At 45.4% G+C, this 22,886-nt stretch overlaps 9 protein-coding genes across 9 annotated transcripts; 6 read left to right on the top strand and 3 right to left on the bottom strand. All coding sequences in view use genetic code 12, as the record gives it.

Moving 5' to 3' along the window:
- Positions 1–311: 311 nt before the first annotated feature.
- SPE1 (ornithine decarboxylase) lies at positions 312–1,706 on the top strand (the record flags this gene model as incomplete). The annotated part of the gene is made up of 1 exon (XM_025485296.1): positions 312–1,706. One exon carries the CDS (start codon positions 312–314, stop codon positions 1,704–1,706), a length of 1,395 nt encoding a protein of 464 aa, XP_025340227.1.
- Positions 1,707–2,285: 579 nt separating this feature from the next.
- Positions 2,286–3,965, top strand: CMP1 (calcineurin catalytic subunit A; the record flags this gene model as incomplete). The annotated part of the gene is made up of 1 exon (XM_025485295.1): positions 2,286–3,965. One exon carries the CDS (start codon positions 2,286–2,288, stop codon positions 3,963–3,965), a length of 1,680 nt encoding a protein of 559 aa, XP_025340226.1.
- A 212-nt stretch (positions 3,966–4,177) lies between these two features.
- CXQ85_001591 (uncharacterized protein) lies at positions 4,178–8,541 on the top strand (the record flags this gene model as incomplete). Its single annotated transcript, XM_025485294.1, has 2 exons — positions 4,178–4,876; positions 5,458–8,541. 2 exons carry the CDS (start codon positions 4,178–4,180, stop codon positions 8,539–8,541), a joined length of 3,783 nt encoding a protein of 1,260 aa, XP_025340225.1.
- A 51-nt stretch (positions 8,542–8,592) lies between these two features.
- TSR2 (Tsr2p) lies at positions 8,593–9,210 on the bottom strand (the record flags this gene model as incomplete). Its single annotated transcript, XM_025485293.1, has 1 exon — positions 8,593–9,210. One exon carries the CDS (start codon positions 9,208–9,210, stop codon positions 8,593–8,595), a length of 618 nt encoding a protein of 205 aa, XP_025340224.1.
- Positions 9,211–9,326: 116 nt separating this feature from the next.
- Positions 9,327–11,629, bottom strand: ORC1 (origin recognition complex subunit 1; the record flags this gene model as incomplete). Its single annotated transcript, XM_025485292.1, has 2 exons — positions 9,327–10,342; positions 10,387–11,629. The coding sequence occupies 2 exons, from the start codon at positions 11,627–11,629 to the stop codon at positions 9,327–9,329; spliced, it is 2,259 nt and encodes a 752-aa protein (XP_025340223.1).
- Positions 11,630–11,946: 317 nt separating this feature from the next.
- TEM1 (Ras family GTPase) lies at positions 11,947–12,477 on the bottom strand (the record flags this gene model as incomplete). The annotated part of the gene is made up of 1 exon (XM_025485291.1): positions 11,947–12,477. The coding sequence occupies one exon, from the start codon at positions 12,475–12,477 to the stop codon at positions 11,947–11,949; it is 531 nt and encodes a 176-aa protein (XP_025340222.1).
- Positions 12,478–13,828: 1,351 nt separating this feature from the next.
- RPS1 (40S ribosomal protein eS1) lies at positions 13,829–14,599 on the top strand (the record flags this gene model as incomplete). The annotated part of the gene is made up of 1 exon (XM_025485290.1): positions 13,829–14,599. The coding sequence occupies one exon, from the start codon at positions 13,829–13,831 to the stop codon at positions 14,597–14,599; it is 771 nt and encodes a 256-aa protein (XP_025340221.1).
- A 2,313-nt stretch (positions 14,600–16,912) lies between these two features.
- On the top strand, positions 16,913–21,331 carry CXQ85_001586 (uncharacterized protein; the record flags this gene model as incomplete). The annotated part of the gene is made up of 1 exon (XM_025485289.1): positions 16,913–21,331. One exon carries the CDS (start codon positions 16,913–16,915, stop codon positions 21,329–21,331), a length of 4,419 nt encoding a protein of 1,472 aa, XP_025340220.1.
- Positions 21,332–21,943: 612 nt separating this feature from the next.
- On the top strand, positions 21,944–22,709 carry RPL6 (60S ribosomal protein eL6; the record flags this gene model as incomplete). The annotated part of the gene is made up of 2 exons (XM_025485288.1): positions 21,944–21,955; positions 22,224–22,709. The coding sequence occupies 2 exons, from the start codon at positions 21,944–21,946 to the stop codon at positions 22,707–22,709; spliced, it is 498 nt and encodes a 165-aa protein (XP_025340219.1).
- Positions 22,710–22,886: the final 177 nt, after the last annotated feature.

The raw sequence follows: 22,886 nt of genomic DNA, 5'->3' as shown, positions 1-22,886 counted from the left end.
CTGTACGACTGCATATACGTCAGTAGCTTCGAATACTTGCCATTTGCGTCTTTTTCACTTTTTCAGATACCCATCTTTTCTTCCATAGAAAACTTCTTCCACGTACGAGAGCTGCCGCTTGAAGTTCCATACATTGCTTGACTCACTAATCCAGTGAGCCTATAGTCCAGAAGAATTTTTGTGAATATCGTCCTTGGTGCCCTCTAAGGAGAAACGTCCCTGATACTGCTTGCTTAATATACTACGTAAGCGCATCAGCACTAAGAAGAAAGAGATTGGATCTGTCGAACCGAAAACCTTTTGAGAGAGTTATGGCCCCTGCTATTGATGTCATCCACGATGAAGCAACATTTTTGAAAGATGATGTTGTTGTGAGTCATGAGTACATTGATGACAAGATCAAGCCGATAGTTAAGCCTAACGGAAGCTTCGAGGACTCGCTGGCTGCTACCGATGTATCGAGAAAGTTGGTTGGCGAGGCCCTTGTTGAGCAGATCGAAGGTATCGATCATGAGATGTGTGAGGCTGGTGAGGAGGATTCGTTCTTTGTTGCAGATTTGGGTGAAGTTTACCGTTCATTCAAGATGTGGAAGCAACAATTGCCTCAAGTTGAACCACACTATGCTGTCAAGTGTAACACCGACCCTGCAGTGATCAAGTTGCTTGGTACTTTGGGTGCCAACTTCGATTGTGCTTCGAAGAAAGAAATTGACACTATTTTGGGTATGGGTTTCGATGGCTCGAGAATTGTCTACGCCAATCCATGCAAGACAAACTCGTTTATTCGTCACGCCAGGGAGTGTAATGTTAATTTGACCACCGTTGACAATTCCCAGGAGTTGTACAAGTTGAAGAGACACCACCCTGAGTGTGGAATCTTGATAAGAATTGCAACTGACGATGAGTCAGCTCAATGCAGATTATCGACAAAATTCGGCTGCACAGTCAGCGCTGCTTTGGATGAGTTGTTGCCTTTGTGCCAGGAATTGGGCTTGAAAGCTGTTGGCGTGGCTTTCCACGTTGGTTCTGGTGCTAAAGACTTTGACTCCATCTACAAAGCTGTCAAGGATTCTCGTGCGGTCTTTGACAAGGCCCAAGAAATGGGCATGCCCATGAAGGTCTTGGATATCGGAGGAGGATTCGAGAGGGAGAGTTTTGGAGAATCATCTGCGATGGTTCGCTATTCTTTAAGCAAGTACTTCCCTCAGACCTTCACCGAACAGCACGGTATTCGTTTCATTGCAGAGCCTGGTAGATTCATGGTTGCCAATGCTTTCACTTTGGCATCCCATGTAATCGCCCGCAGAGACTTGGGCAAGGAACAGTACGACATGGAGGCCATGATCTACGTCAACGACGGTGTTTATGGCAACATGAATTGCATTTTATTCGACCACCAGCACCCTGTGGCTCACGTTTTGAGACACAACGGTCAGATTTACTACGACGGCAAGAAGGCGGATGACGAGGATATGGACATCCAGGGCACGGTCCGCCGCTTTGCTTTCCTGATCTGGGGACCTACGTGCGACGGATTGGATTGCATTTCCACCCGCAGTGAGTTTGCTACCAACGTCAATGTGGGAGACTGGTTGTACTTCCCTAACCTAGGTGCATACACACTGGCAGCCACCACTTCGTTCAATGGACTTGGCGGCTCTGCTACAGTGAAGTATGTCTCGTCTGCTCCCGAGGTTCGTTTGTAAGACATATAATATAATGAACATGGTTGTTTAGTTGAAAAGAAGATAGATGTAGCTCGTGCGACACTCGTCCGTATGTAAGTATAGGCACTGACGTAATCCTTATCAGTCTGGGCAGCCACCACAAATGGCCTCACAATAAGTCCAAGAAACACAACTTGAAAAAACCTCTCTATATAAAGCAGCCTTCTCTTTCCTTGATCTACTTACCATTTCTTTTCATCAGAAGCAACCGACTGGGAGTACCAGTAATCTGCGTTTTGCAACCATTCTCGCACAGCCCATCACCAGTAAACTACCCCTCGTGAACCCCACCACCAAAAACTATATAAACAGCGAAATCCCCCCTAAAAATCCACCCCTGAAAACACCCCTATTCCATATTTCAGCCCAACCTACCGCCCTTTGCATCTCACCTCTTCCAATTGGCCCTACCTTAGGTGGTCAGCGGTAGGCGCAATACAGGAACGCGAGCTAAAAGTCACCGAAAATCTAGCCAAAAGAGTCCATCTACCTAAAGGGCTGAGCTACTACACTTCCTAGCCCAACCTCCCAAAATAGCATCTTTTTATTAATATCCACATGTCTCGTTCAGTGGATAACCGCAAGCAAATCAGCAACGCCATTTCGGCTTTGGATAAGTCCAAGAAGCCTGAGCCTGAGAAGGGCGATCTCTCTTTATACGTTACCGAAGAAGGTGAAGAACTACGTACCACAGAACGTGCGGTGAAGCTGGTGCCTGCTCCGGCTACGTTTAAGCCGCTGGATGCCGATGTGTTTTTGCCCAATGGCTTGCCTAACTGTGCGTTCTTGAAGGACCACTTTTTCAACGAGGGCAGACTCCAGCATCACCAGGCGCTGAGGATTCTACATGCTGCTACGGATCTTCTTAGTAGCGAACCAAACATGTTGAGTGTGGCGGCGCCTGTGACGGTGTGTGGAGATATCCATGGCCAGTATTACGATCTTATGAAGCTCTTTGAAGTGGGCGGTGACCCAAAAAATACCCGCTACTTGTTCTTGGGTGACTATGTCGATAGAGGCTCGTTTTCTATTGAATGCTTGCTTTACTTGTATGCGCTCAAGTTGACTTACCCAGATACCATGTGGATGCTTAGAGGTAATCACGAGTGTAAGCACTTGACTGATTATTTCACATTCAAGTCGGAGTGTTTGCACAAGTACTCCGAGGAGATTTATGAGGAGTGTTTGGCTTCGTTCAACGCTTTGCCGCTTGCTGCTATCATGAACAAACAGTTCTTCTGTGTTCACGGTGGTATTTCGCCAGAACTTAAGCTGTTGGACGATTTGGCTCGTTTGGATAGATTCAGAGAACCTCCTACCCGTGGTCTCATGTGTGACTTGCTTTGGGCCGACCCAATTGAAGATTACGACGAAGACAATATCGATCAGACGTTTATGCGTAACACCGTCAGAGGATGTTCGTATGCTTTCACTTACAAAGCAAGTTGTCAATTTTTAGAACGCACTGGCCTTCTTTCCATTATTCGTGCTCACGAAGCCCAAGATGCCGGCTACAGAATGTACAAGAGAACAAAGACAATGGGGTTCCCATCTTTATTAACCATGTTCAGTGCGCCTAATTACTTGGATACTTATAATAATAAGGCTGCTGTGCTCAAGTATGAGAACAACGTTATGAACATTCGTCAATTCAACTCGTCTCCTCATCCATACTGGTTGCCTCACTTTATGGACGTTTTCACCTGGTCTCTTCCGTTTGTTGGTGAAAAGATCACCGATATGTTGGTGTCTATCTTGAACATTTGTACCGAAGAAGAGCTCGAGGAATCCACTCCACTCGACGAATTGGCTCAGGAATCGCCTATCAAAGCCACCGGTGGCCAACTTCCACAAACTGCCAATGTACCTATCAAGACAAACGACAGCTTGGAAGAAAAGAGACAGGCTTTGCGTAACAAGGTACTTGCCATTGGACGTGTTGCCAGAATGTACCAGGTTTTGCGTGAAGAGGCCGAGAATGTTGCTCACTTGAAGAGTTTGAACGAGGGAACCTTACCAAAGGGTTCTTTATCGCACGGTCGTGAAGGATTAGAGCAAACCATCTCTGACTTCGAACAAGCCAGAAAGGCTGATTTGGTTAACGAGAAGTTGCCTCCTACAAGAGAAGAAATGAAGCAAATGGAAGAAGAGAGACAAGCCAAGATCAAGAAAAATATCGAAACTTCCAGTTCATCGTCGCCAGTCTTCCAGAGACTCATGAGAAAGCTCTCTGGCTAATTTTGGCTACCGCTGAAACTTTATCCTATTTATTTGATCTGCCCTACCGCATGGGTACAATTCCAGATAAGGCGCGGCTTTCATAGAGGATGCGTCAATTTCCGCGACAGCCATACAAAGATGTTTCAAATGAAAAAAATACTGAAAAAAAAAACTAAGACCTATAGAAGGCACGATATTTGAAACAGTCATCCACATTTGTCTGGTCGTCGATGGGTGCTAGAGTGCCTCGGGGCATTTTCACTTGTCCGAGTCGAGAGAATTTGATCACCGTGGATACCCTCCATAAGGAATACCCGGCAGGCTTTGCATCATATAGTGGTGACAAATTCGTGCTTCATGCTGGAGGGTGCCGGTTCCGCATAGCATTTGCCAGTGATGGAGGAGACGTTGTGTTACATCCGCAAATTGAAAGGATTCTGCATCATACGGTATCTATCTTGGTCTTGGATACGAACTTCATTCTTTGGGCTCCGGCTCTTCGGCTAGGCGTCGAGATTCCGTTTGAGTATGGAATCCTGCGACTCCTTCCAGGGCCAACGGGGCAGGTGATGCTTGAACTTCAACTCAAGGGAAGTGAGCTTATGGGGAGTTCGAATGGTGGGGCAATTGCCTTGCAGATACGCCCGGCCAGGGATGAGGAGGTTTCAGAAGAAGATATTGAACCTGACCTACGGTTTATGCTCCCTCAGGACAGCTCACTTCGGCGAATCCATGCCATGTTCACGCGTTGGTTGCATTACTACGAATCTACTGATGGCGAGGAACTACCGACAGCCGGCGAGACGGAGGTTCGAAGTCTCAGCGAGAACTTTTGCCTTGGACCCGGCGGAGACGCCGATGATCTCGGGTTTGACGAGCAACTAAGCGAAGGCGATGCTGGTATGAACATTGCCCTTGAGCTTCAGCCCGTTGGTGCGATGAGGAGGCCAAGAGACAACGAGGCGAGCTCGTACGCCAAGACCAGAAGGCTCGGCTGAAATAAATACAAACGGTTTAGCACAAGCATTAGTATAGACGACACACAAGAAGCATTTTTTTCAAGAAATTTGCAAGGCGACCATCGGCTATGACTAAGCCGGTTTCGCAGCCAACCCTAGAGTCCCAGCTCACCAGAACGTGCTCAAACGGGACACTCTTTCTTGGATCCAGTAGATCTGGCTCAAGGAATACCCTGAATAAACAAAAAAGAATAAAGTATCCCCCAAAGGAACGTAGAATTGTAATTTTTCACCGGCTAAACCTCGGCACTTTAGAGCCGAGACTGTGAGACACCACAGGTCCACCATTTCCAACCCAAACCACCCAAAATCCCCCAAAACCAGATCCCTAACATTTCCAACCTCCTTAACCAGTCCAACCCATCCACCTCCCTCCCTATACCTTCCACTCCCACCCTCTTTATTCCTTCCCTACGGTCTCCCCGGCATACAGGCAGCTCCAGACCCATATGGATCAAGCGCACTTTATGGCAAAAGGATCATCACCATAGTGTTCCTTGCAAGTGTGGGCCACCTTGAGAATGAAGCTGGCAGAGGAGAAGTTCCAGTATAAAAGCCATTTTTTCAAGTTGGGCCAGGGCAGAATCGTGCCCCATGACGACGTCCGCTTTTGGAACGTCCTCATTGACTCTCCACTGGACTCCAGCCATGTCTTTGACTTGCTCACTGCTAATGATATCCACGGAGTACGGGACCAGAACCTTCCGAACTTCTTGGTGTTTGTGAGGGTGCTTGCTGGGAGGATAGTGAAGATGAGGGAAAAGGCCGTGCTGGAGAGACAGAGGCTTGTCAATTGCGTTCGGTTGTTGACCAGGCTTGTTCCTTTCTTGTATGAGCTTCCTAACTACTCGTCAGACATTGAGCTTGAGTTGTTCTGGGAACACGATTTCCATCCCGATAAGTTTTGTTCGAATTCGGTGGCGTTATCGTTGATGTTGAGAAGGAATCTGGTGCCGGCGCCAGAGGTTGCTGGTGGTGCTGGTGCTGTTCTTGCCGTGGAGTTGGTGCATTCGCTTGTGGGGCTTTTATTTGTGCCTGGGTTTACTACAGACGAGAAGGGCGATCATGGCCTGTTCTGGGAACCTGGGATTGGGCATTCTGGGGCCTACGGGAATCCAGATCCTCGTCTTGATGTGAATCGAACGGATATCTTGAGGCTCTTGTTGACCTTGACGTCGTCTCTGTACTATCTTTCACTGAAGGATGTAACGGCTCAGGGATCGAGATTTTTGACCACTCTCGTGTCTACATTGCCTAAAAATGATCTTGTGCACTTGCTGTGCAGCCTTGTTAATATCGTTTGCAGATCGGCCCGTGTGTCTAATTCAGATAGCGGTCTTGCGTTGGCAAATACCACGCTCACAGAACTGCGTTATACTTGCATCAACTACTCGTTTCAGCTCCTCGTGACTACGTTAGTCTACCCATTGCCGTCATCTGAGCATGCTGAGTTTTTGAAGACTTATGGGGTACTCAGTAAGAGACCTTCAAACAGCATTAGGCTATTCTTTGGAAAGTTATCTAAAGAGTCTGAAGTCATGTTCCTTGCGACCCATTTCTTGAATTACCTTAGATTCCCTATTTTTTCGTTGAAAGATGAGGCCAAGAGGAGATTCTTCAAGTTCGGTCAACCATCTTTATGGGCGCTTGAAAGCACAGTGGTCCTCTGGGAACTCTTACAATGCAACAAGACATTCTCCGAACAATTGGGTCCAAGGTTCGTTCCTAAACTTGTGCCTTACCTAGTATACCACATTTTTGCATTTTACGATCTACCACAATACTTCAGCTTGGTCAAGATCATGTCTCATTTCTTGCTATACATTTCCTCTCAGGAGGAGCGGGTGCAAACATTAGTGAGCATTGAACCAGCAGTGGATGGCTTCCCATCGGAAACGAAGGTGAATGGTGTTGGCAGTACTAGAGATTTCGCTGTTATCAACATTTGCCAGGTTTTGAGCAAGCTTGCGTCACACACTAATCATCACGAATCGAAGCTTCATTCGTTTTTGAGACCAACACTTATAGAGGTACTTTACAATTTGATCCCTACCGTTAATGACGATGTCAAAGCTACAGACATTTCTTCAAAGTCGATGTCCAACGTGAACCCAAAGGGTGGATTGTCATACAAAGCATCCAATGCAGTGACACAGGTCATATTAAAGTACTCAGATAGAACATTTTTGCTTGAAGATCCAAGCAACCCTTCTATGTTGGCCCTTCTCGTTCGTGCATTGTGTGCATCGGCAACTAAGAATCCAGCAGCTTCCAGAATGACGCTCTTCACATTTCTCAAAAACGAGAAGGCTTACGACCATGTATGGAATGTGATCTATGGCCTTAAGAATGAGTCGATTGAACATGACTGTCTTGAGAATGTCAATGAAGAGGAGGAGGATGAAAATGCTAGTCAGGATCAAACCCAAGATCTGAGTCAAAGTGTTAATCTGACCCCACAACAGACTCCAAATCAGCATCCAGCATTTAATACGCCCTCGACTCCAATCTCCAAGCAAGCAAATAACGGTGTCTTTTCTCCATTCCCAAACACCCAGAGCACTCCAGTCCAAGAAGTAAGATCGCCTTATACCGCTTCGTCGAACGCAACATCTGTGGATGATGGCTTCATCGAGTCTACTAACAACTCTCGCACAAGTATTCCCGAAGTCGATCCTCTTGCAGAGCTCATGGAGGAAGAGAAAGCATTGGCTGCTGCCCTTAGACCAAACCCGCCCACTGGTATGTCCCAGAAGTTTAGAGATAAGCTTCCCCTTGAGGCTCCCTTGAGCCGTTCATGGGGTGGTAACGATGCTCTCAGAATCATCATTACCATTCTCATCCCTAATTTGAAGACTGCGTTGAAGGAGGTTTGGTCTAAGAGAGATGAATGCAACTTTGACAACTTCTTTATCGTCAAGCAAATCGAGAATTCTAATTTCGAAGAGGTGATTCAACAGAATAGAAGAGAAATCAACCACGATTTCCTTCCAGAAACTCCCATTGATAAACTTTCATTTTCGTGGAACCACAGGGCACTCGGGTGGTACTTATCCATAATCAACAGCAACAACTTTAGAGCGCCCGACAATATCAAATTGTTCATTGGCACCAATAATACTTTAATGAAGAACATTTCTTCTTCGATTGCACTGCTTGGGAAGATAGCGTCCAGCTGGTCTGGACTCTCATGGAACAGTAACCAGGAAGATCCAAAGGAAGAAGAGTTGACAAGGTTTGTCGAGGCAAACCTGAGTACCATCAATCCGTGGGCCCATACTAACGTGAAGCTCTTTAAAGTTGACGAAGAGAATGACAAGGCGTACAACCCTTTCGGGCTCAAGTACAACTCAAGCAGCAACACTAGTGTTTCGGACCTCACCAACTCTCTTGTCAAGAAACTCGGTGATTTTAGAAATGGAAGCCGTGGCAGCATTGTCAGTATCTCATCCATTCCACAAGAAGATCCAGAACGTCCAAAGCTCAATACCAGGAATTCTGTCAGCTCGTTGCACTCGCTCAACACGCTCAACCGGACAAGATCCAACACCCCTAGAAACTCCATTAGCATGTAATGTACGCATAATTACCTTACCTTTATCTATTTTTTTCTGTATAACCCGTATTTAACGTCTGCGACCCTTCTTTTGCACAAGCTCAAAGCCATCGTCGTCAACGACAGGGCCCTTTGGAGCCTCTTCAATGTGAGTATCTTCGATTCTCTCCACCAATTGCGGCACCTCGTCTTCGTTTTCGCCATCTTCCTCATCGGAACTTGGATTGTTAGGATCGGTTTCGATCTTGATATTCTGTTTCTTAGAAGCGTTGGATGCTTTCTTTTGATATTTTTCGTAAAGGTCGTCAACACTGGAGAACTTCTTGGCGGAGCATTCCTTATATAGTCTCAAGATAAGAGCAGCGATCTCAAGCGCCGAGTCGTTATCGATCTCAGTATCAAACTCATCGACCATTGCAAAGAGCAAAGTCTCTTCGATTAAAATGTTATCAACAGCTTTTTCCTCAAAAAGGTCAATAACAACTCCCGATAGCCAGTCTCTTTTCTCTGCACTGTTTGGACCACCCCAGGAATTTTCAACCGCAGTGTTCAACTCATCCCACTTGTATACTGCCATGCACACACCAAGCTCAAATTTACCCTGTTGTTGAGGGTCGTCAAATCTAAGAGAGTCTCTATCATCCTCAGCACGGACAAAATCCGTAGGGTCTATAGCGTACATGCTCATGTTGGAAGTTCGTGCTAGGAGATGAGCATCGAGATCCAGAATGCAAAGTCTTGATACTGGTAGAAGGCCCGTGCACCAGTGTCAGGGTCCACCACCAGTACCACTTCCAAAACCTATTAAAGCATGGGCAATATTAATTGGTCTCTTCTAAGGGAAGCAAGAACTTCGTCCTCGGAGATGTTCAATTGTATGAGCCTGTACCGCTCGCTTCGAAGGTTTTGTTGTGCGATGATTCCAAGCTCCTCCATTTGGTTCACTAGGCGTGCCATATCGTAGATACGGATGTTTCTAGGGAAACCGTAGCAGAAATCAGCAAACGATTCGTGTGATTCGAGCTTTTTAAACGCATTGGAACCGTCCTTGGAAGTAAGCAACTCGAGGGAGTTCTTCATCTCGTCGATTACGTCACCAAGCGTGTTCTCAGCTAGGCCAGATCTTCTCATACGTAGGAGAATACCTACAAGTATGAGCTTCGATTCGAATGAAAGCAGACCGAGAAGTTGAGCGATGGGTGAGTTGACAGACTCGTTGATGGCTTTGGAGATATGGCTGATTTTGATTGTGAACGTTTGTTCCGATTCGGGCTTCTCTAGATCAGTTTCTGTGTCCAAGAATTCCTGTTCTGCAATTTCAACTGCTCTCCGACAAATGGTCAATGCTCTTCTAGCGTCACCACTTACACTGGCGACTTTTCTGGATGCGTATCCCACAGCATCATTACTGATATCCACCTTCCTGCGGTGTTCCTTACTGAGCATGGTAAGTCTATTAGCAATGATCTCACCCAATTGCTGGAAAGTGTAACCCACAAATTGAATTCTTCTAAGACCCAATCTGGAAGAGATCTTGTTGGTGAGCATTCTCTCAGGCAAGTCCATGGTGTTGGCAACAGCAATAATGATAAGCTTGGAGTTTGGGTATGTAGGCCAATTGAAGAAGTTGTACATCACCGATTGAGTCTTTGTGACGATTTGATCAAGTTCATCTAAAAGGACAACAAGAGGCTTTCTTGTCTCGTCGGGATCATTCTTGCCAAAATGGTCGTCTAGTAATAATGCAGCATTGGCAGGAGTGACCTTAATACCACTAACAAACTCCCAGAGCTTCTCATAAGCAGATTCGGGGATAGAAGCTTGAGACAGTTGATATCTAAGAAATCGAAGTCATTCAACAAACCTTCGTCAGCAGAAGATCGAAGCGAACCCATTACTTCCTTGATTGTAGCAGTCTTACCGACTCCTGGAGTTCCACTCACGTAGATACAACTGCCTGTTTGCGTTTGGATGGCGTTTTCAACATTAGTGTACACTGCAACCCATTCGTCTTCTCGACAAGGAAGGGATGTGATGGTCGCTGAAGTGTGAAGCTTTTCCTTAAGCTCTTTGAATGCCTCTGATGAAGTGTCCACAACCATTCCAGAGCTTTTCAAAGGAGCTCTGTTGAGCGAGGGAAGGCTGGCAGCAGAGGTACCTGTTTTAACCTTAAAACCTTTCTTAAGTGGGGAGAGAATGTTCTGAAGCGTTGAGCGTTCGTTTTCACGAGACGACTGGACCTTTTTCCTTGGGGTTGTAGATGGATCTTTCTTTGGAGTTGCAGATCTTTTGCGTCCCTTCGTAGGACTTGTTTGTTCAACCTGAAGTTCTTTTGCAGGTTCTTCTTCATCCAGCAAATCTTCCGAATCGTCATCCTCACTTTCTTGCTTAACGAAATCTTCAGAGTCAGAGTCATCTGAAGATGACTGGGTATATGTTCTTCTCCTTGGAGAGTCAGATCTTTCAAGTCTCTCAGTAAGTGATGATGTCTTGAGTTTACGCTTCTTTGGCGAGATAATGATCAGCGTATTCTCTGAAATAAACCTGATTGCTTCCATCAGGTCCTTAACGACAAGCTTGCGGAACTCGTTAAAGTCAAATTCTTCAGAAAGTTTCTCACCCTGGGCGTTACTAGCCTTTCGACACAAGTAAAGCAGAGAAGCTGATGAATCATCGAGAACGATCTCATTAAAATCTGAAGAGTTAAGCACTTGGACCTTCTGGACAATATCCTTCACCTTGAGAGAAGCAATTTCAGGTGTGACAAAGAGTTCATTCTTCTGTATATCAACACTTTGTAGAGTTTCCTGAGTTATCTGCTCTGGAGTGACAAACCTGGCCCCCAGAAGCTCCACGCATGATTTAAGGCCAAGCAGAATGCTTGTGATAATGTAAATTGACGTTTGCTTCTCTGAGATCAAAAGACAATCGCCTGTTTGGATCTGTAGACCATCTTCCTCACGTTGAAGCTTCACATCGTTTGGTTCCGCAGATTGAGCTCTTCGACGCGATCGACGCGATGGAGTAGCTGGGCTATTAGTTGATTCATCTTCCGGATCTTCAAGGACGATTTTCCAATCTCCCAAGTCCTTTTGTCGTTTAGCCATTGGAGGGTTGGATGGAAGAGGAATAGTATGTAGATGTCTGCTAGTGGTGCATTATGCACACCACTATCAATAAACCCTGTTTTGACGATAAGACAAGGAAAAAGCAAAGTAATTGAGGATGATCTACAAGTAGTTTGGTCGTGAAGTATATGATACGTACGTAGCAAGATCAAGTATTAGCAGGACATTCCTGGATGTGTAGATGGGGAGGTCAAAGACCTGTTATGACTGGTGCTTCCGAAAGCACATCAAGTAAATGCAAAAATCACAAACCCGCCGAGGATTGGTTTGAGGTATATTAGCAAGAGGGAATGGCTCTACGAGCCAGCACCATCCTTCTTGTAAATCAAGATTGGCTCGCCAATATTGACAATCTCCTCGATGTTAAGCTTCAAGTCGAAAGCCTTGGACAATATGATCTTGAAGATTTTCTGAATATTAATGGAGTGACTGGTGGAACAGAAGATCACCGGCAGCCGCATGGCTTTACCGAACTTCTTTGCCTGGTTGGTGATTTCTGTCTGATCTTGTGGCAGCAAATCAATAAACTCGTCGTACTTCGTACCGATCAAAAACGGAATGGCGGTTTTGTTAAAACCACGGACCTGCCTGTACCACTCCTTGATGGAGTTCAAAGTCGACTTTCGGGTGAGATCAAACATGAATAGTATGGCCACCGCGTCGTTCGATACCAAAGGTAGCATGTTGATGAATTCTTTTTGTCCACCGAGATCCCATATCAGGAAAGTGATGTTTGTGTTTCGTATCTGGATCTTTTTATCCATAAAGTTGACTCCCAATGTTTGGATATAGTCCTCGTCAAAGCTGCCTTCCACATACTTGACCATGAGGGACGTTTTCCCGATTTGGGAGTCGCCAATGAGCCCAATTTTAAGAGCCACTCTAATGGTTAGTTAAGGTTTTAAAATCGTGTTTTTTAAGGTACATACTGGTTGCTTTGGCTCTCCAGAGATTCCATGGTTCTGGTGGTGTTTCAAGATCACTAAGTGTTTACATTTTGTACACGAGGCACGCGTTCGAGATCACGTGGTTTTACTTCGACCGATAAAGGGACCCCAAATATTCCCCATTTAGGGTCAATAGTTAGGTAAATGGTAAAAAAGTTTATTATGGTAAATCTGAAAGTTGACAGAAAGCAGGCTTGATTGTTCCCGTAGTCTATTTGCGTTTATAGCTGGGCACCTTTCCTTCCGCATTGGGCCCAAGCCTATACACTAACTGTCAACCGTCTAGGCACATTCAGGCACCGATTCCAAGCGATAGGTAAATTGATTGCCGTCTTTACCATTATAGATGCCACTATAATATTGAATTCATGCCTACGTGCATATTAGAAGACAATACAGCTGGGTCTATGGTTCCCCAGAATGGCTGCGAAATCTACTTGGTCGGTTCGGAGTAGACGGAGTCTATTATAGGAAAGAAGGCTTAAGGGGGCTCCTGGAATTTAAGAACATTCATGGTACGGTCTAGTCAAGGCTGACGAGTCACTTAGAATCGTAAAACCTTATGTTTAAAAAGAAGTGGTATGGATGGTTATTGGTAGCTACTCCACTATATGTGCCATACTTAAGGTAGCCATAGTGAACCTACCGTAGAAGAGAGTACCAGTTACCGAGACGCCCCGAAGTAACCATTGGTTGCTTATTTTTGTTTCACTATTCCTAGTACTTATCTGATGGTTAAGTCATATTGCCGAAATCACCACTTCCAGTGGTTAACTAGCACTGGCCATTGGGTGCATTCGCTAGTAGTGTAGATTTTTCACTCCAGTAAGCCGCTTACTACTCTCCATAGTTAAGCTCCATATTGGCTGCGAAGCCCAAGAGAAGAAGGCCCCTAGTTATTTTCCTCACCACCCTTCAATGCAAAGAAAGAGGAAGTTTAATATACTTATATATGCTGTATAAGAACGGTAATAGAGTAAATTATTGACTCTGGGGACTGGGAAGGGGAATGGCGGTGGGTTGTGTGGTGGACTGGTGGAGTTTTTAGGGCTTCAGCCCTCGCACATGACCTGCGTCTAAGGTTCATGTGTGGGTAGTAGTGGGTGAGAAGAGAGGTAATCTGCACACCGCAGTCCCCAGCTCAGGCTTCGCACGGTAGAAAAAAATTTCCTGAAAAAAGAATAGTAAAGGTCTCTTTCAGAAAGAACTCCATCTTTTTAACTACACAAACATGGCTGTTGGTAAGAACAAGAGATTGTCCAAGGGTAAGAAAGGCATGAAGAAGAAGGCCGTCGACCCATTCGCCAAGAAGGAATGGTTTGACATCAAGGCTCCTTCCACTTTCGAGAGAAGAGACGTTGGTAAGACCTTGATCAACAAGTCCACTGGTTTGAAGAACGCCGCCGATGGCTTGAAGGGCCGTGTGTTCGAGGTTTGTCTTGCTGACTTGCAGGGCTCTGAGGACCACGCTTACAGAAAGATCAAGTTGAGAGTTGACGAGGTTCAAGGTAAGAACTTGTTGACCAACTTCCACGGTATGGACTTCACCTCCGACAAGTTGAGATCTTTGGTTAGAAAGTGGCAATCTTTGGTTGAGGCCAATGTCACTGTCAAGACCGCTGACGACCACGTTTTGAGAATCTTTGCCATTGCCTTCACCAAGAGACAGCCAAACCAGGTGAGAAAGACCACCTACGCCCAGACCTCCAAGTTGAGAGAGGTCAGAAAGAAGATGATCGAGATCATGCAGAGAGAGGTTGCCAACGTTACCTTGTCTCAGCTCACTGCTAAGTTGATCCCAGAGGTTATCGGCCGTGAGATCGAGAAGTCTACCCAGTCCATCTTGCCTTTGCAAAACATCCACATCAGAAAGGTCAAGTTGTTGAAGCAGCCAAAGTTCGACTTGGGCTCTTTGTTGGCCTTGCACGGTGAGGGTTCTACCGACGACAAGGGTAAGAAGGTCTCTTCTGGTTTCAAGGACGTTGTCTTGGAGTCTGTCTAATCGTAAGATTACTGTTTAATACATACATTCGAAGAATCTACTTGTAGAGTGTTAATCATAGGCTTGATGGATAAATTTTCACCATCTCTTCCACGCTTGCTTCTTGGAAACTTCCATGAGCTTCGTCCACCGATGAGGCAGTGAACCCCAGCACATCCCCCTAGTTAAGAACGTTATCGCCCATAAGAGAATAATAGTGTACTTTCTGACCGGCTAGTTAGCAGTCACAGGGACTTTGTTCTTATAATTTAGCTGTTCAAGCCTTAAGCTACGCCATGACATCATGGGGCAGATCTTTAAAGCTCTACACTATGTACTTTCACAGTGAAGGGCACCACCAGTAATGGAGTACTCCATAGTTCAACTCTTGCTGGCTCTTATTAGCGACCTTGCTGACTTAGCAGTCTCATTGAAGTTTTTTAATCTTTGTATAGGTAGATTATGGCTTCTTCCAATGGGCATCGTACACTGTGAAGCCAGTTATCGACAGAATAAAGAACTCTCTTCAATTAGAGCATATCAACACCTTTTCAATCAATCGTCCCTACCCGAAAACCAAACTTCATAATTTCTATACCATTGTATTATTTTTGTATTAGTAGGTCCTTGAAATATTCATAGATCTCATATCGCATCTACATTCTGTCAGTACATAGTCAGGATAGATAAGAACCAGAAATGGTAAATACCGACTTTACGAAATAAAATACAAAAAACCAAGTTTTACAGAAACTTCAACCCCTAGAGCAAACTAATGATCCCTAAAATAACCCTAATCCTCTTAAACACGCAGAATCCCCAGAACCCATGGATTCTTCAGTTGCAGCCATTCTCACTATATAAACCTTCACCAGTCCAACCCAGAACTTCCCCTAGTAAAACCCCCTACATCAACAAACCACCCCAAACAACCAAATCCTACATCCTCTTTCACAGTACAAAGCTTTACACTATAACGTACCACAAGGAAAGCTTATTGACGACAACCGTTGCAGATACTTTGTAGTACACAAACCAGCGAAGAATCCATACATGAAGTGACATATTCACGCATCAGAGATGACAAGTGACGTGAAGCGGTCATACAAGGGAAGCGATGTCCAAGGAGGTCGTAGAAGACCCGAATTGGGAAACTCGTAGTCCCCAATAAGCCAGACTCAGCCAGGTACTCATCTGGTCAAACAGCCAATTAGAGACCAAGAGATCAGAGACCACCAACAAGGTTTAAATCCACGAACAATAAGTATCTTCGTATCAAAACCTTTCAAAACCACCTCCTTCGGCTTATCTCTATCGATTGCTACACTCCATCGAACCTTCTTCTACCGACGCTCGTGGGCTTATTGCAGCCAATTTGCAACATTCCGTGGCTCTACTGAGATCGCCAAATAAGCTCCATCCTCGGCGCCGATCCACCAATTCCCGGGCCACACAAAATCCCATCCCATCCCAGACAATAAATTCAAGAAAGCAGAAGACCAGCAAACCAAAACCAAGAAACACCAACCCTTCAAACCTCCCACTTCTGGTATTGTCAATTGCAACCTTGCAACTGCAAACCATTCAGTGCTGCCTTTTTCACAAGAAACGGCACCCGCGACCATTGTATGGTATCTGTGAGCCGTTCACTGCCCCCAAACCCTCCAGACAATGGCTGCATTCCACAAAGAGATCACCAGAAACACAGCCGAAGCAGAGAAAAAGTGTAGAAAAGTACAGTAGAAAAATCACATAACTACACAGATCAATCACAAAAGTGGGTGTCTCGAATTTCCCCTTTTTTTGCCGACCTGTCTCACCTCTTTGGACTGCGCCTTTTGGTGGTTGGCAGGGCCTTCAGCCTTCCTGGAGCCAGTCCAGCGCGGTTGCGAAAGCAAGCAACCCAGTGGGCCCCAGGAGCCTCCTGGATCAAAGCCAGGAAATGGAAATGCAAAACAAAGCGACACACCGAGGGAAGTCATGACGAGTGGGAGGAGTCAGAACGGTGCTTGACCAATCAGAGACGAGTATTCCAAAAGTCTCTCTCCCAGTTTAAGATTTTCTTTATTCTCTCTTCCTTTGTCTCTCAGGGTTCACACTGACGTTCGTCCGTGGTGCTCCTTTTTCTGCAATTGAAGCTTCTTTCGCTGTGCCGCGGGGCGTTCGCCAGGCCCCCGGCCTGCACACTGGGCCGCTTGGGGCCTTTTCCAAAAATGTCCCAGTCTGCGGCTGCGACTCAAGATTAGCCATTCCTCAATTGCCTACTACATCGTATATACATCATTCCGAAATCCTGGATGTCTGAAGTACGTTACCTTTTCTTTTTCCTCTACCATGCCAATTGGCCTTCATAATCCACTAACAAGCAAGAAAAAGTCAAAGTCGCCCTCGCCCTCGCCTGTTACGGCGAGGAACGGCAGCAGTGGTGATCCTGTTGATGTTGAACAAAAAAACAGGGAGGCCAGAGCAAACCAGACTGAGATAAAGGGGCCCTACGATGGTGCTGCTCCTGATGACGAGAATGAAAAGGAGAACAAGGAACAAGAAAGTGAAGAACGCCCACTGGATAAGAAACCTTCGTTCCCATGGAGAAAGATTGGTGGATGGGATTCCGACGACACTTCTGAAGATAAGAAGGATGCCTTGAATACTGTCAAGGCCGTGGAAAACTACGTCATGGACCATTTGTACTCTGATTGGTACTATAACACCGTCATGATCTTGGGTATCTCTTTCTTCTCGTGGTTCTTCGCCTACTGGGGTTTCAGTATCTTGATGCTTGGTGTTATTCTTTTGGCTGCTGCGTCTGTTTACCGTGCTGAGTTCCGTCGTTTCAACAGAGACATTCGTGATGATATGGCACGTATTGACGCCCGCAATCGTTTGGAAAACGAAGAAGAAACTATGGAATGGATGAATCTGTTTTTGTCTAAGTTTTGGGTCATTTACATGCCTGCCTTGTCTGAAATGGTCTTGTACCAGGCCAATGAGATTCTTAAGGATCAGGCCCCTGGTTTTGGTATTGAGGCTGTTTCCTTGGACGAATTCACCTTGGGTTCTAAAGCCCCAAGAGTCGACTCGATCAAGTCTTACACCAGAAAGGGTAGGGACCACATTGAAATGGACTGGGCTTTCTCCTTTGCTCCTAACGATACCGATGATATGACTAAGAACGAGATCAAGAAGAAGATCAACCCAAAGGTCGCTTTGGGTGTTACCATTGGTAAGGCTTTCATCACCAAGTCTCTTCCAATCTTGGTCGAAGACATGTCTTTCACTGGTAGAATGAAGATCAAATTGAAGTTGAGTGACAATTTCCCCCATGTGAAGATATTGTCTGTGCAATTCCTCGAACCCCCTACTATTGACTACGCCTTGAAGCCTGTTGGTGGTGATACCTTGGGTCTTGACATTATGTCTTTCATCCCTGGTTTGTCCACTTTCGTTAACAACATCATCCACTCTACCATGAGACCAATGTTGTACGCTCCTAACTCGCTTGATATTGACGTTGAGGAAATCATGTCCCAACAATCGAATGATTCCATTGGTTTACTTACTGTGAACATCAAACGTGTTTTTGACATTAAGAGTAATGATCTTTCTGGCAAAGAATGTAACCCATATGTTCAATTGACTGTATCCGGTGGCCCTGACATTGACGAACGTACCAAGGTTAAGAAGGACACCAGAAATGCAGTGTTCTTGGAGACGAAGCATTTGCTTATCAATAGCTTGGAAGGAAACCTATTGACTTTTAACGTGTTCTCATACGTTCCATCGAAGCCTGAAGATATTTCTATCGGTAGGGTTGACTTTAACATGGCTGATTTGTTGCAAGATGCTGAACTCAAAGACCAGACAAAGAACATTACTGATGGTGGCAGAATTGTTGGTAAGATCAATTTTGACCTTAAGTGGAGCCACGTATTGGAGAACTTTGTTTTGGAAGATGGCTCGAAGGAAGAGAACATTGATTGCGAGATTGGTATCATGAAGTTCTCCCTTCACGGCGCCTACGACTTGGATATCTCCAAATCGGTTGTTGGATTATTGAATCCTTATGCTGAGGTTTACGTGAACGACGACTATGTGGATACGACCAGAAAGTTGAGACAAATTAATGAACCATCTTGGGGTCTCACATTCGAGTCTCTTATCACTCAACAATCGCAAACTCGTATTCAAATTATTGTGAAGGACTCCGTCGAGGACCAGACTGTGGCTAGATTGGACACTAACTTGCAAGACTTAATTTTCGAATCATCGAGAGGCCAGCTGTGGATCTCTGCTCCTCCAATGAGACATGGTGGTCCATCTACCAAGTTTAAGATTGCTGTCAAATGGTCCGCTTTGCCATTGGGCGACGAATCCATTCTGTTCTTCGAAGAACCAGCCATTGGTGGTTTCAGATTACAGATCAGAAATGCCAAGGGTTTGGTTAATCTCGAAGAAGTTGGTGATGTTGACCCTTACGTCAGAGTTTCACAAAACGGTAAGCCAAAGGGTAGAACAGCGACGATTGCCAACACACTGGACCCTCATTGGAACCAAGTATTCTTCCTTCCTGTTGCAAATCCTTTCCAGCATGTTTTGCTCGAAATTTTCGATGCCGAGTCTGAGGGTAAGGATAGACCATTGGGTTCTTGTGCTGTCACGGTCGATGATTTCTTGAAGAAGAATAAAGATGGTTACTTCCTTGCTTATGATGGCTCCGAGGAGATTATCGAGCAGCCTGTCTTGTACGGTGACGAAACTCATGGTACCTTGTACTACTCTGTGGCATTCGTTCCAACATTGCCCGTCTACACAATTTCTCAGTTGGATCACATGGAAGAATTCTTAGAAATTAAGAGAAAGAAACAGGAAGCAGAGAAGAAGAAGATGGAAGATGATCAGAAAGAGTACGAGGAGAACCCTGACATGTACGAATGGATTGAAATGCAAGATGACACTCTTCCAGAGCCTGAGAAGATTGAATTGCCATTGGAAAAGGCAGTTAAGTATAGAACTGGTGTGTTGATGCTCCACATTCTCGAGGGTAACTTCAAGCAATCCGGCTGTTTAGTCCATACTTTGTTCGATGATCATGCTTTCTCTTCGAGTATCAGTCACAGAGCCGAGGGAAAGGTTTTGGAATCACCAATCAACGTTGATGCTTTCATCAGAGATTTGCCAAACTCCCTTACGATCTTCAGAATAGCTAAGAAGTACGTGGTGGAGAATAAGAAGGATATCATCGCCGAGAAGAGATTTGACACCATTGAGCTCTTCAAGCATGCGAACAAGCACCCTATGACGATCAAAATCGACGAAAAGAACACCTTGAAGATTCGTGCAGAATTCATCCCATCTGCTGTCAAATTGGCGCCATTGGACACTGTTTTGGATGTTGGTATTGTCAAGCTCGAAGTCTTGGGTGCCGAAGGATTGATGTCTGTCGACAGTAACGGTAAGTCAGATCCGTTGTGTGTCATTAAGTTGGAGGGTGTTGAGATTTTCAGAACCGATAAGAAGAGAAGAACTTTGGACCCAGTATGGAACGAGGCCTTTGAATTCCCTATTCTTTCAAGATCTAGACAGCCACTTATGTTGGAGGTCTACGATTGGGACTTGACAAACGACGATGAATTATTGGGTACTGCTGTCATTGACGTTGCAGCTATCGAACCTAATGATTTTACCCAATTCAAGGTCCAACTTGACACCCAGGGTATCATCAATTTGAGATTGACGTTCAAGCCTCAATACGTGAGACCACCTCTCGGTAACAAGTCTGGCTTGCCAATCGATTTGAGTGATGTTAAGGGCGTTCCATTGAAACTTGTCGGAGGTGTTGCAGGCCTTGCAACTAACACCGTTGGCAGTGGTGTGGGACTTGTTTCTGACAACCTTAGTAAGGGTGGAAGCTTCCTTAAGGGCTTGGGTAAGAGCAAGAAGAGGAGCGGCGAGATTGACGAACGCTCCCAGAATGGTGGTGCTGAAAGTATGCGTGGTCCTCGTAGCGAACGTGGAGCACCAAGTGAACGTGGAGCACCAAGTGAACGTGGAGCACCAAGTGAATATGGAGCACCCAGCGAACGTGAAGCAAAGGACGAAGAAGAATTGGACGAGGAAGACGAAGATGAAGAGGAAGGAAACGAGTTACTCGGCGGTGAAGTCTCAGGCGGTTCAGACGAAGAGGAAGAGGATCCAGACAAACAGAAGAACACACAAGGTGCACCTGGAGAGGATGAACAGTTGGAGAATGCCAGACCACCTTCTGTTGAAGGCGCCCGTCCTAACCTTGATCCAAACCTCTTGCCTCCTCCACAGCGTCCTGGCGACTTTGAGAGTCATCACCAGAGAACTACTAGTGAGGCTACAGACATAAGCACGATGAACTCTTCTGCCATGGGCCCTAACGGCATCCCAGGTAGAGTGAACATTGTGGCTGCCCAGGGATTCGGTGTTTCCGCATTGGACGTCAAGGTCAACTTGACAACACCAGTCAAAACCAAGGATATCTACAAGACCAGATCAGCCAGGGGCAGCCTGAATCACTACAAGTGGAATGAGACCTTCACTTTCAAGTCGCCACCTGATGGTAACATGTCTTTTATCGTGAGAGAGCACAAGACTTTTGGCAGAAGCCAGGTTCTCGGAAGCGCCGAGCTTGTTCTTTCAGACCATTTGGACAACAACGACTCACTCACGCTTCCTATTGGAGACGGAAGCTTGACGATTTTCTTGTCTTACTTCTCCAACAACTAATGTTAACTAGTTTTATAATTGTAAATGTATCAATAAGAATTTATCTACTGATAGAGTGTAGTACATTGGCTGCGAAATACAAGTAAAGGCAGCCAACAAGCCGTAAACTACGAGTGTCACTGAGAGTAGCTAAAGAGGCATTTCAAGAAGAATTAAAGAGATTGAATAAACTACAAGGAATTTAAAAGAAAAGTTGAGCACCCTTTGTCCAGATTTAAGTGGGCAGCCTCATACCTCTAGCAAGTCTAGTTGGCTTAGTTAGAGAACCACCAACAACAAAGATCCACAATCGTAGCCCAAATAAAGGACTAGTATAGAGAACAGCTCACATAAATTCATTCCAATCGCCCTTTCCTAAAGTCACCAAAATATATCGTACCCATCCTGACCATGGCATATTTGGGTTGGGGCCATGGCCAGTCAAAGAACACACGTGACGGGGTGTGACTGCTTCGTCTTATGGAGGGAAACCCGTGCACCCTGTGACCAAACAGTAGAGCATCTGTCTGCACACTCGCACCGAAAAAAATCGTGAGAAATTTTGCGACCCTACCTTGGTTAAGAAAAAAAAAAAGGTCGTAGACTAATTCATTCTATCAAGAACCTGACATAATGAGCCAGACCGTATGTTAAGAATACAAAACGACAACGAATGTGAAGAAGAATACAGACGAAATCCAAATCCAGCAAATTCCAGTCCCCTGTTATGATATTCCAAGTTTGAGTGATGATAACTCCATGGCCAGTGCATCGAGGCCACCAGATTCGAGAAACCCATGAAAGGGAAGAGGATCAAAGTATCCTAGCTTCCAACGCCTTCCAAATCCTCTCCTGTTATTGTCTTCACAAGTTGCTTCTACCCGTTACTTGTTCATTTATACTAACATTACAGACACCAAAGACCGCTAGAAAGACCCAGCGTCCTCACAAGTTGCGTGCTTCCATCACCCCAGGTACCGTCTTGATTCTCCTTGCCGGTAGATTCAGAGGTAAGAGAGTCGTGTACTTGAAGCACTTGGAGGACAACACCTTGTTGGTCACCGGTCCATTCAAGGTTAACGGTGTGCCATTGAGAAGAGTCAACTCTCGTTACGTGATCGCCACCTCCACCAAGGTTGACGTCTCCTCCGTTGACGTTTCCAAGTACGACGTTAAGTACTTTGCCAGAGAGCAAACTCCAAAGTCCAAGAAGTCCGAAGCTGACTTCTTCAACGAAGAACAACCAAAGAAAGAAATCAAGGCTGAGAAGATCGCCGACCAGAAGACCGTCGACTCTGCTTTGTTGTCCGAAATCAAGAAAACCCCATTGTTGAAACAGTACTTGGCCTCCTCCTTCTCTTTGAAGACCGGTGACAAGCCACACTTGTTGAAGTTCTAAGCGTCCCCCTCTCATGACGTGCTTCAAGAATTTGTATATTTAATACAGTAAATGAAAGAGAAATTAATCAGTAGCAGAATATTTGTACGTTGTTAGTATTGGTGGTCTTTGTTTGACCAGCCTTGGACCACATGGAGTGCACAAACTTTTCAGCTCATCGGGTCGCATCTCAAGCGC

The sequence above is a fragment of the Candidozyma haemuli genome, assembly GCF_002926055.2.
Source record: "Candidozyma haemuli strain B11899 chromosome Unknown B_2014730914, whole genome shotgun sequence".
Taxonomy (NCBI): Eukaryota; Fungi; Ascomycota; class Pichiomycetes; order Serinales; family Metschnikowiaceae; genus Candidozyma; species Candidozyma haemuli.
This window is presented reverse-complemented; position numbering and strand designations above follow the sequence as displayed.